The 12,660-nt window shown below is 50.4% G+C and overlaps 1 protein-coding gene across 3 annotated transcripts in view; it reads right to left on the bottom strand.

The window, feature by feature from the left end:
• The window catches only part of TMPRSS9 (transmembrane serine protease 9), a 41,186-nt gene that overhangs the window by 12,851 nt on the left and 15,675 nt on the right, over positions 1-12,660 (bottom strand). For all 3 annotated transcript variants that reach the window (XM_054465480.2, XM_054465479.2, XM_054465481.2), the window contains exons 5-9: positions 10,352-10,393; positions 9,165-9,278; positions 6,810-6,981; positions 4,221-4,495; positions 2,464-2,600 (exon numbers count right to left, since the gene is read on the bottom strand). In XM_054465480.2, the coding sequence (XP_054321455.2) occupies positions 2,464-2,600; positions 4,221-4,495; positions 6,810-6,981; positions 9,165-9,278; positions 10,352-10,393 (740 nt within the window). The remainder of the gene's footprint in view (positions 1-2,463; positions 2,601-4,220; positions 4,496-6,809; positions 6,982-9,164; positions 9,279-10,351; positions 10,394-12,660) is intronic.

Below are 12,660 nucleotides of genomic sequence, written 5' to 3'. Positions count from 1 at the left end.
GCCTTAGAAACAGGAGCAAAGGTATGCACAAAAAAAGACAGGACTCCACAGCCATGCTAAAAAAATTAGGCAGGGGAGATCCTGGTTGTGGACCAGAAACTATGAAGACTCACGAGAGGCTGACAGAGGAAGTGGCAGCCCAGCCCATGTGCAGAAGTTCAAGACAGAAGAGAAAGCTTTCTCAAGACGACCTGGGTTGGTCGGGGTAGAACAGGGATTTGGGCAACCACAAAGGATCAGTGAGACCAGGAGGTCTTTGGTCCCTTGAAAGGGGACATAGAATCCAAGAACACAAGCTGTTAATGTCCCCCACCGAGAGAAAGTGAATAGCAAATATAAGATCACATCAAGAATTGAGCAACGTTTTAAAATTTTCAATTTCATTTGAGACGGGGTCTCACTCTGTCACTCAGGCTAGAGTGCAGTGGTGTGATCTTGGCTCACTGCAACCTCCACCTCCCGGGCTCAAATAATCCTCTCACCTCAGCCTCTGAAGTAGCTGGGACTACAGGCATGCGCTACCAAACCCAGCTAATTTTTGTTTTGGTTTTTGTAGAGACAGAGTTTTGCTATGTTGCCCTGACTGGTCTCAAACTCCTGGCCTCAAGTGACCTGGCTGCCTCAGCCTCCCAAAGTACTGGCATTACAGGCGTGAGCCACTGCACCCAGCCTTTCATTCTTAAGCATCAGTTGAGGGATTCCAATCTCGATGAAATAAAGACACTCAGTTACAACAGAGTAACTTCTGTTGGCCTGAAATACAGTTACCCACAAATGTAGAATATAGAAGAACCATAACTGGGATTAAATTACGATCCTCAGAGAAAAAGAAAGAAATGGTGTCCACAAAACAAGAACAGGACACTGCAAACAAGACCAGATGGCTGAAAGAAGAACGAACGAGACACCTTGAAAACAAAAATTATAATTGTCGGCCGGGCGCGGTGGCTCACGCCTGTAATCCTAGCACTTTGGGAGGACAAGGTGGACAGATCACCTGAAGCCAGGATTTCGAGACCAGCCTGGCCAAGATGGTGAAACCCTGTCTTTACTAAAAATATAAAAATTAGCCAGGCGTGGTGGTGCGCACCTGTTATTCCAGCTACTCGGGAGGCTGAGGCATGAGAATCACTTGAAACCGGGAGGCGGAGGTTGCAGTGAGCCAAGATGGTGCCACTGCACTCCAGCCTGGGTGACAGAGCAAGACACTGTCTTAATTAAAAATACAAAAATTAGCTAGGTGTGGTGGCGCACGCCTGTAATCACAGCTACTCTGGAGGCTGAGGCAGGAGACTTGCTTGAACCTGGGAGGCGGAGATTGCAGTGAGCTGAGGTCGCGCCACTGCACTACAGCCTGGGTGAGAGAGTGAGACTCCATCTCAAAAAAAAAAAAGAAAAAGAAGGTTCCAGTTATACAGCAGAGGCAGCTTTGGGGGACCCCTGATTTTCTTTCTTTTTTTTTGAGACGGAGTCTCGCTCTGTCGCCCAGGCTGGAGTGCAATGGTGCCATTTCAGCTCACTGCACCCTCCAGCTCCCAGGTTCAGATGATTCTCCTGCCTCAGCCTCCCGAGGAGCTGGGATTACAGGCACCTGCCACCATGCCCGGCTAATTTTTGTATTTTTAGTAGAGACGAGGTTTCGCCATGTTGCTCAGGCTGGTCTCAAACTCCTGACCTCAAGCGATCCACCCGCTTCAGCCTCGCATAGTGCTGGGATTACAGGCGTGAGCCACCGCACCCAGCCCTGGAACCTTCTTGAGTTGAGCCTGCAGCTTGCTCGTGGTCCAGCCGACCACCCAGGGGCAAAAGTCCACAGGGGTCCCATAGACCAACCTTTCCCGTACAGATGGAGAGAATCTGATGCCCAGGGTATGTGCTGGCATCATTCGTACAAGAGGTGTTTCTTGGGTGCCACGTTGTATCAGGCCCAGTGCTGGAAACAGTGTCTGTGTCCCCACACAAGTCCCGGTTTAGAGGGCAGCTGGGAGGATTTACACAGGGACCCCATCGTAGCTGGGGGGATTTACACAGGGACCCCAGGCTCTGTGGCACGCACCTGGGGCCCACTGGAAGGGACCAGGGAGCCATGGAGGGCCGAGGAGGGAGTGAAGTCAGGTTAGAGCTTCTGGAAGATTCTCTAAGCAGCACCTGCCTCTCAATCCCAACTGCTTTAAAATTCCTCAAGAATGGGCATCCAGATATCTGAATCGCTCAGCATTTGAACATGCTCGTGTCTATTTCTGTGTTTTTCTGGGGTCTGGGGCATTGGGGGCTCACAGCAGGCATCCAGATATCTGTGAATTGCTCAGCATTTGAACATGCTCGTGTCTATTTCTGTGTTTTTCTGGGGTCTGGGGCGTTGGGGGCTCACAACCGGCATCCAGATATCTGAATTGTTCATCATTTGAACATGCTCGTGTCTATTTCTGTGTTTTTCTGGGGTCTGGGGCGTCGGGGGCTCACCTGGCAGGAGTCCACCTTCCCGTCCAGGTAGCCAGCACACACCATCCTGTCAGTGAGTGAGTGGCCGTACAGGCTGGCACACAGTGCCTGGTCCAGCAGCTCCACAGTGGCTTTCTGAAGCACCTCTGGCTTGACCACTGGCCCAATGGGGAGAGAAAAGCAGGGTGAGAGTGCCAGAGCCCTGGCAGCCACTTTGAGCTGGGAGGCTGAAGAACATCTCCTCTCCGAGCCTCCCTCAGTTTCCCCAGCTCCAAGCATGGCCGCCTACAACATCTGGCTCTGAAACTGCAAAAGGTAAACACCCCACCTGGTAACACTCTCTGCCTGGACAAGGAAGAGGCATCAGACTTAACACCCCCAGCCGGAGGTCCTCATCTCCTCTCCACAAGCTCCACCCCTCAGCATTCCCCATCTCAGGGATCTCAGACCCCTCCTTCCAGGTCCACAGTCCTCAAATTCCAAGTCGGCCTCAAGTCAGCCCCCAAATATACCCAGAATCAGCCCGTCTCACGCCCATCCTTGCCCGGGTCATTACAGCTCTTCCTCACTACCTTCTCTTACTCTGGTCCCACCCCACTGAAATCCATTCCCAACCTGGCAGCCAGCACCACCCTTGCTAAATATTAAATCAGGTCACATCAACTCCAGCCCCAGGGGCTGCCTTGCTGTCCTCCCACCCCAGGGCCTTTGCACATGCTGTTCCCGCTGCCTGAAATGCTTGTCCCTGCAAAATATGCCTGACTTCCTCCTTCATCTCCTCTCCCCAGGAGGCATCTCCTGACCTCCCGATTTAAACCTGCAGCCCCCACCCCCACCTTATTTTTCTCCATTGGATTCATTCCCCTCTGTCAGTCATCTTCTGGCTGATTGACCAGCCCCTGGAACTACACCACCCAATACAGTAGCCACTGGCCACACGCGGCTATTTAGATGTGCATTTCAGTACATTAAGATCAATTTTTTTGGCTGGGTGAGGTGGCTAACACCTGTAATCCCAGCACTTTGGGAAGCCGAGGCGGGAGGATCACGAGGTCAGGAGATCGAGACCAGCCTGGCCAATGTGGTGAAACTTTGTCTCTACTAAAACATACCAAAAAAAAGTTGCCGGGTGTGGTGGTGTGTGCCTATAGTCCCAGCTACTCCGGAGGCTGAGGCAAGAGAATCGCTTGAACCCGGAGGCAGAGGCTGCAGTGAGCAGAGATCACACCACTGCACTCCAGCCTGGGCAACAAGAGCAAAACTCCATCTCAAAAAAAAAAAATCGCAGTAGCATCGATGATGAGTTATAAATATATCTTAGCAAGCAGTGGAATTTGTGAATACAGAATCAGAGAATAATGCAGACCCACTGTGTTTTTCTTATTATTATTATTATTATTATTTTTTTTTTTTTTTTGAGACGGAGTCTCCCACTGTCACCCAGGCTGGAGTCCAGTGGTGCGATCTTGGCTCACTGCAACCTCCACCTCCTGGGTTCAAGCAATTCTCCTGCCTCAGCCTCCTGAGTAGCTGGAATTATAGGCACGTACCACCATGCCTGGCTAATTTTTTTTTTTTTTTTTTTGTATTTTTTTTAGTAGAGATGGGGTTTCACTATGTTGGCCAGGCTGGTCTCAAACGCATGACCTCGTGATCCACCCGCCTCGGCCTCCCAAAGTGCTGGGATTACAGGCGTGAGCCACCGCGCCTGGCCCTTTTCTGCGTTATTTGCCCTCCCGCCTGCCTGAGCTCACTTGCAGGCCGAGGAAGATGCTTACGGAAGTCCTCCTTGAGGTAGCCCCAGCCTGAGATCAAGCACTTCTTCCTGGGTGGGAAGATGTGTGTGGCAGCCGGGAGGCACACGGGCTGGATGTGCCGACCGAAAGGCAGAGGGCTGGTCAGCTCCAGCACCGCCACGTCGAAGTCGGCCGTGTCCGCGTTGTACAGGGGGTGCTTGACGATCTGGGCCACCCGGGCCCGCACGGTGCTGGCCTCCCAGCCGCTGAGGTAGGTCGCACCCACGTAGGCCACCCATTCCGTTGGGTCTTGGAACCTGCAGGAGCAAACCCCAGCTCAGAGGCCACCGAGGGTCAGAGCCGTTGGGGGAGGCAGACGGGACACTCGCCTTGGGTGCAAAACGTAAGGGGTATCTCCCCTACATTAATATTTATTAATAGTATTTATAAAAATCAGGCCAGACACAGTGGCTCATGCCTGTAATCCCACACTTTTGGAGGCTGAAGTGGGAGGATCACTTGAGCCCAGGAGTTCAAGACAAGCCTGGGCAACGTAGCGAAATGCAGTCTTTAAAAACAACAACAACAACAAAAAAAAACCAGGCCGGGCGCGGTGGCTCAAGCCTGTAATCCCGCACTTTGGGAGGCTGAGGTGGGTGGATCATGAAGTCAGGAGTTCAAGACTAGCCTGGCCAAGATGGTGAAACCCCGTCTCTACTAAAAATACAAAAATTAGCCGGGCGTGGTGGTGGGCGCCTGTAATCCCAGCTACTCAGGAGGTTGAGGCAGAGAATTGCTAGAACCCAGGAGGCAGAGCTTGCAGTGAGCTGATATCGTGCCACTGCACTCCAGCCTGGGCGACAGAGCAAGACTCTGTCTCAGAAAAAAATATATATATATTTGCTGGGTGTGGTGGTGTGCACCTGTGGTTCCAGCTACTCAGGAGGCTGAGGTAGGAGAATTGCTTGAGCCTGGGAGGTTGAGGCTGTCGTGAGCTATAGTGAGCTATCACTGCACCACTGCACTCCAGCCTGGGCAACAGGCAACCTGTCTCAAAAAAAAAAAAAAGTAAAAAAGAAAGAAAAGAAAAAAAAATCACAGGTGCCGGAGAATGCATGATGCATGAAGTATCAACATTTTTTTTTGTTGTTTTGTTTTTTTGAGATGGAGTCTCGCTCTATCTCCCAGACTGGAGTGCAGTGGCATGATCTCAGCTCATTGCAACCTCCACCTCCCGAGTTCAAGTGATTCTCGTGCCTCAGCCTCCCGAGTAACTAGGATGACAGGTTTGCACCCCCTAAGCCTGACTAAATTTTTTGTGTGTTTTTAGTAGAGACAGGGTTTCACCATGTTGGCCAGGCTGGTCTCAAACTCCTGACCTCAAGTGACCCCCCCGCCTCAGCCTGGGATTACACTCATGAGCCAGAAGCTTACTATAGCCTGTCCAAGTATCAACATTTTAAACAAAGACAGGATGCGACAGAGTTGGGATTAGGGTGAGGGGAGCCAGCCATGAGCCTCGGGCACAAAATTTAAAGAGTTGCCAAAAATCTCAGCCATCGAGATAAATGATATCGAGCCGGGTGCAGTGGCTCACGCCTGTAATCCCAGCACTTTGGGAGGCAGAGACGGGCAGATCTCTTGAGGCCAGGAGTTCGAGACCAGCCTGGCCAACATGGCAAAACCACGTCTCTACTAAAAATACAAAAATTAGCCAGCTGTGGTGGTGGGCACCTGTAGTCCCTGCTACTCGGGAGGCTGAGGCAGGACAATCACTTGATCCCGGGAGGTGGAGGTTGCAGTGAGCCAAAACTGCACCACTGCACTCCGGCAGGGCGACAGAGTGAGACTCTGTCTCAAAAAAAAAGGATAATATCACAACACAATATTTTAAAAAATCAAAGTAAATGCAAAAAATGTCCACAATGAGCAAAACATCAACAAAATGTCATTAGTCACTGAGGAATGCAAGTCAAAACCACAGGGAGATGCTACTTCACACCCACTGGGATGGCTACTCTCAAAAGAATAGCAAGTGTGCCGGGCACGGTGGCTCACGCCTGTAATCCCAACACTTTGAGAGGCTGAGGTGGGTGGATCACAAGGTCAGGAGTTCAAGACCAGTCTGCCCAACATAGTGAAACCCTGTGTCTACTAAAAATACACACAAAAAAATTAGCCGGGTGTGGTGGTGGGCACCTGTAATCCCAGCACTTTGGGAGGCTGAGGCAGGCAGATCACAAGGTCAGGAGATCGAGACCATCCTGGCTAACAAGGTGAAACCCATCTCTACTAAAAATACAAAAGGCGTGGTGGCGGGCGCCTGTAGTCCCAGCTACTCGGGAGGCTGAGGCAGGAGAATGGCGTGAACCCGGGAGGCAGAGCTTGCAGTGAGCCGAGATCGCGCCACTATACTCCAGCCTGGGCAACAGAGCGAGACTCTGTCTCAAAAAAAAAAAAAAAAAAAAAGAATGCCCTCAGATTCAACAACAGCAAAAGCAAGAAAGAAAGGAAAAGAAAAAATTACTTCCAAGGGCTCTAGGGAAACCAGAAGTGACGTCTCCAGTGCACAAGGGAAGGCAGGAGAAATACAGAGGGTTCGGGTTTGGTGCTTCGGGATGGGGGACTTACTCATTGAAGCAGTGAGCGGCAGACACCAGCCACCTGGCGTTGATGATGGCGGCCCCACAGAAGTGCTCCTTGTTCTCTCGAAGGCTGGCTTGCCACGGAAACTCCCCCGGGGACGCTTCCGTGCCGCCCACGATCCTGCCGGCCATCCTCCAGGCAGGCTGCAAGCCACACTCTGCAAGACAGCAGGTCACCAGCCAGGACCCCACGAAGGCAGGACCTCACCCTGAACTCCCAGAACATGCATTTCTGAGTCTCTCGTCTACAGTCCCTAGGTTCAAAGAGATGCTTGGGGGCCCCTCCTTGGCTTCCCTGACTCTTCTGGGGTCTCCCCATCCCTCCCTCTTCAGCTCCTCTGGCTGCCCCGTCCTGGCACATAGGTCAAGCATCCAAGGTCACCCGCACCAGTGAGTGGCAGAGAAAGGTCTCTATCTTAGCTGTGGGTAAGGGGCGATGACCCCACGTACATGTTTGTATAAGATATCATGTCTCTCTGCTTATTTAGTCTACTTTTACGTCCTTCAGCAAAATTTTGTAATTCTATAATTATATATAATAATTATTATCACAGGCATGGCACGTTTATAAGTTTAGTCTTTGATATTTCTTTTTTTTTTTTTTTTTGAGATGGAGTCTCACTCTGTCGTCCAGGCTGGAGTGCAATGACACGATCTCAGCTCACTGCAAGCTCCGCCTCTCGGGTTCAAGGGATTCTCCTACCTCAGCCTCCTGAGTAGCTGTGATTACAGGCGCCCGCAACCACACCTGGCTAATTTTTTGTACTTTTAGTAGAGCCGCGGTTTCACCAAGTTGGCCAGGCTGGTCTCGAACTCCTGACGTCAAGTGATCCACCTGCCTCGGCCTCCCAAAGTGCTGGGATTACAGGCCTGAGCCACGGCATCCGGCCTAGTCTTGATATTTTATTTTTTGTCACTACTGATCATGAAAGATATTTTTTCCTTTGTATCTTCTAACATTATTACTGTATAAAGCAAAATGACAGCTTTTTTTTTTTTTTTTTTTTTGAGACAGAGTTTTGCTCTATAGCCCAGGCTGGAGTACAGTGGCGTGATCTTGGCTCACTGTAACCTCCACCTCCCAGGTTCAAGGGATTCTCCTGCCTCAGCCTCCCAAAGTGCTGGGATTACAAGCATGAGCCACTGCACCCGGCCTTTATTTTAAATAGCTTTTTAGTCAATTTCTTGATTCATTTTATTTTACTCGTTCAGCTTCTCTCCTTCTGTTTGGATATTGGTTTATTTTAGACAGACAATGATTTCAAATGAATTAAGTTTTTCCTCTTCCTTTCCAATACTTCAACTGCTGTCTTTACCTTATTGCATGGGCTAGGATTGCTATAAAAACATTGGCTACTCTTCCAGCATTTTATTTGAGACAAGGTCTCACTCTATTATCCAGTCTGGACAGTGCAGTAGCGCAATCATAGCTCACTGCAGCCTCAATCTCCTGGGCTCAAGCGATCCTTCCACCTCAGCCTCCTGAGTAGCTGGGGCCACAGGCACTCACCACCATGCTGGCTAATTTTTTTTTTCTTTTTTTTTTTTGAGATGGAGTCTCGCTCTGTCGCCAGGCTGGAGTGCAGTGGCGTGATCTCGGCTCACTGCAAGCTCTGCCTCCCGGGTTCATGCCATTCTCCTGCCTCAGCCTCCCAAGTAGCTGGACTATAGGCGCCCGCCACCACGCCCAGCTAATTTTTTGTATTTTTAGTAGAGAGGGGAGTTTCACCGTGTTAGCCAGGATGGTCTCGATCTCCTGACCTCATCATCCACCTGCCTCGGCCTCCCAAAGTGCTGGGATTACAGGTGTGAGCCACCATGCCTGGCCAATATTTTTTTTTAGTAGAGATGGGGTCTCACTATATTGTCCAGGCTGGTCTCAACCTCCTGGCCTCAAGTGATCCTCCTGCCTTGGCCTCCCAAAGTGCTGGGATGACAGGTGTGAGCCACCGCACCCAGCTAATCTCTTCCAGCGTTTTAATTGTCTCTTTCCGTTGCTCACATCCTTGTGGCCACACCCCACTGCCTACAGGACACAGCTCCAGTTCCTGGTATTCAAGACTTCCCAGGCTTTGGCCACAACCTCTGTTTTCAGCCTGATATCTTCTCCCTCCTCTCCCCAGGCTTCTTCCCATCACACACTTGCACTTTTCCTTTACTCTGCTGTTTGCTCATGTTTCTCCCCATACAGTGGGTGTCCCTTTCTTTTCTCTGCCCAGCCCCCATAAATGCCAGGCCTGTGTGCCCGAGTGAAATAAGCACAGTGACCATAGACCAGAGCCAGCAGCTGACCCTGGAAAAGGGAAGGGGCCCAGAGTCCAGGCCGGACAGGCAGACTGACCGCAGTGCGCCTCGTCGGACCCATCGGAGCAGTCCTTCTGGTCGTCACACTCCGGGTTCACCTTGGTCACACACTGGCTGTTCTGGCAGGAAAAGGAGTTCCCTGGACAGGGGCCTGAGGACAGAAAAGAACCGACTTTCTGACCTCATGCTACATCTCCTGGTTGGAGTAAGGCACCACGCTATACCTAGTACCCCTAGGGTATGGAAACGTGGAAACTCTCTCCTTTTTTTTCCTTTTCCTTTTCTTGTTTTCATTTTTGTTTTTGAGACAGGGTCTAGCTCTGTTACCCAAACTGGAGTGCAGTGGTGCGATCACAGCTCACCGCAGCCTCTAACTCCAGGTTCAAGCAATCCTCCTGCGAGTAGTTGGGACCACAGGTGCACACCACCAAGCCAGGCTATTTATTTAATTTATTTATTTTTATTTTATGTATTTATGTATTTATTTTTAAATTTTTATTTATTTATTTTGAGACAGTTTCTCTCTTGTTGCCCAGGCTGGAGTGCAATGGCACGATCTCGGCTCACCGCAACCTCCGCCTCCCTGGTTGAAGCGATTCTCATGCCTCAGCCTCCTGAGTAGCTGAGATTACAGGCACACGCCACCATGCCTGGCTAATTTTGTATTTTTAGTGAGATGGGGTTTCTCCATGTTGGTCAGGCTGGTCTCGAACTTCTGACCTCAGGTGATCCGCCCACCTCAGCCTCCCAAAGTGCTGGGATTACAGGCATGAGCCACCGTGCCCGGCCTTATTTATTATTTTTTGAGACACAGTTTCACTCTGTCGCCCAGGCTGGAGTGCAGTGGCGCGATCTCAGTTCACCGCAGCCTCTGCCTCCTGAGTTCAAGTGATCCTCCTTCCTCAGCCTCCCAAGTAGCTGAGAGTACAGGCAATATGCCACTATGCCCGGCTAATTTTTATTATTTTTTTATAACAATTTTAAAAATTATTTTTGGCCTTTTTTTATTATTTTTGTAGAGACAGGGTCTCGCTGTGTTGTCCAGTCTGGTCTGAAACTCTTGGCCTCAAGTGATCCTCCTGCCTCAGCCTCCCGAAGTGCTGGGATTACAGATGTGAGCCACTGTGCCCAACTTTGTTCCAGGGATTCCTTCACTTCCGTGAAAGGAGTCTTAGGAAACCTCTGTCAGTAACTGCAGAGAAAAGGCCAGAGAGAAAAACATACCTGATTTTAAGTCTCTTTCTGCCAAGGGTCCCTTATGTCTCCCTGCAACAAAACAGAGAAGATAGAAGCTCACTGAATAAGCGGTAAAACCCGTTGAACACGTCCTATTGGCTGAGCGCGCTGGCTCACACCTCTAATCCCAGCACTCTGGGAGGCTGAGGCTGGTGGATCACGAGGTCAGGAGTTCCAGACCAGCCTGGCCAACATGGTGAAACCCCGTCTCTACTAAAAATACAAAAATTAGCCGTGTGTGGTGCCGGGCGCCTGTAATCCCAGGTACTTGGGAGCCTGAGGCAGGAGAATCGCTTGAACCCGGGAGACAGAGGTTGCAGTGAGCCGAGATCATACCACTGCACTCCAGCCTGGGCGACAGAGCGAGACTCCATCTCAAAACAACAGAAAAGAAAGAAAGAAAACGTCCTACTGCAGACAGGTCGTGCAGTAAAGTGAGCAGCTGCCTTGTCCACCCTGGCGTCACTTAAATTCTACCTTCGATCAGCGAGGATGAAATCCACTTCAACACCGATTCTCAGTCTCACTTGCCCCACGGAGAGCACTCACTAGCCCCAGGGCATGGGCAGCCACCAAACTGCACAGGGCTTGGAACCTCCCTATCACCAAGGGAAGTTCTGTGAACGCTGGAGCAGAGGTTATTAAGACCTCAACCAGCACGTGACGGTTGGTGAGGAGGGAACCATAAATGTCCTGCACATCAAGGTCAAGGTGACTAACCTTTTTTTTTTTTTTTTTTTTGAGACGGAGTCTCACTCTGTCTGCCAGGCTGGAGTGCAGTGGCGTGATCTCGGCTCACTGCAAGCTCTGCCTCCCGGGTTCATGCCATTCTCCTGCCTCAGCCTCCCAAGTAGCTGGGACTACAGGCGCCCGCCACCACACCTGGCGGATTTTTTGTATTTTTAGTAGAGACGGGGTTTCACTGTGTTAGCCAGGATGGTCTCGATCTCCTGACCTCGTGATCCACCCGCCTCGGCTTCCTAAAGTGCTGGGATTACAGGCATGAGCCACCGCGCCCGGCCATTTTTTTTTTTTTTTTTAAGACAGTCTCGCTCTGTTGCCCAGGCTGGAGTGCAGTGGTACGATCTCGGCTCACTGCAACCTCCACCTCCACCAGGTTCAAGCGATTCTCCTGCCTCAGCCTCCTGAATGAATAGCTGGGATTACAGGTGCTCGCCACCATGCCTGGCTAATTTTTTTATTTTTAGTAGAGATGGGGTTTCACTATGTTGGCCAGGCTCGTCTCAAACTCCTGACCTCAGGTGATCCACCCACCTCAGCCTCCCAAAGTCCTGGGATTACAGGCGTGAGCCACCATGCCTTGCAACAAATCTTTAACAATGGTCTGAACTTGCAACTGACTCTCTAATCATGACCTGCTGCACCGTACAATTTTATTTTTTATTTTTTAAAACCAGGTGCATACAAAATCATGCACCGTATAATTTTATTTTTTATTTTTATTAATTTTTTTTTTGAGATGGAGTCTCACTCTGTCACCCAGGCTGGAGTGCAGTAGTGCAAACTTGGCTCACGGCAACCTCCGCTTCCCGGGTTCCAGCAATTCTCCTGCCTCAGCCTCCTGAGCAGCTGGGATTACAGGCACGTGCCACCACACCCAGTTCATTTTTGTATTTTTAGTAGAGGCAGGGTTTCGCCATGTTGGCCAGGCTGGTCTCGAACTCCTGATCTGAAGTGATCAGCCCACCTTGGCCTCCCAAAGTGCTGGAATTACAGGCATGAGCCACTGCACCCGGCCTTCCATACGATTTTATTAGAGTGTAGCATTTATCCTTAATTCTATAGTAGGGGGTTGGCCAACTACGGCCATGGGCCAAATCCAGCCCACTGCTTGTTATTGTTAATAAGTTTTATTGGTAAACAGCCACACCCATTCATTTATGTATTGTCTGTGGCTGCTTTTGTGCTACAAATAGCAGAGCTGAGTGCTTGTCACAGAAACCCAATGGACCACAAAGATGAAAATATTAACTGGGCGCGGTGGCTCACACCTATAATCCCGGCACTTTGGGAGGCCAAGGCAGGAGGATCACCTGAGGTCAGGAGTCCAAGACCAGCCCAGTACACATGGTGAAACCCCATCTCTACTAAAAATACAAAAATTAGCCAGGCATGGTGGTGCGTGCCTGTAACCCCAGCTACTCGGGAGTGAGTCGGGAGCTACTGAGGCAGGAAAATTGCTTGAACCCGGGAGGCAGAAGTTGCTGTGAGCCAAGACTTCACTATTGCACTCCAGACTGGGCAACAGAGTGAGACCCTGTCTCAAAAATAAAAAA

This window comes from Pongo pygmaeus, chromosome 20 (assembly GCF_028885625.2).
Source record: "Pongo pygmaeus isolate AG05252 chromosome 20, NHGRI_mPonPyg2-v2.0_pri, whole genome shotgun sequence".
Taxonomy (NCBI): Eukaryota; Metazoa; Chordata; class Mammalia; order Primates; family Hominidae; genus Pongo; species Pongo pygmaeus.
This window is presented reverse-complemented; position numbering and strand designations above follow the sequence as displayed.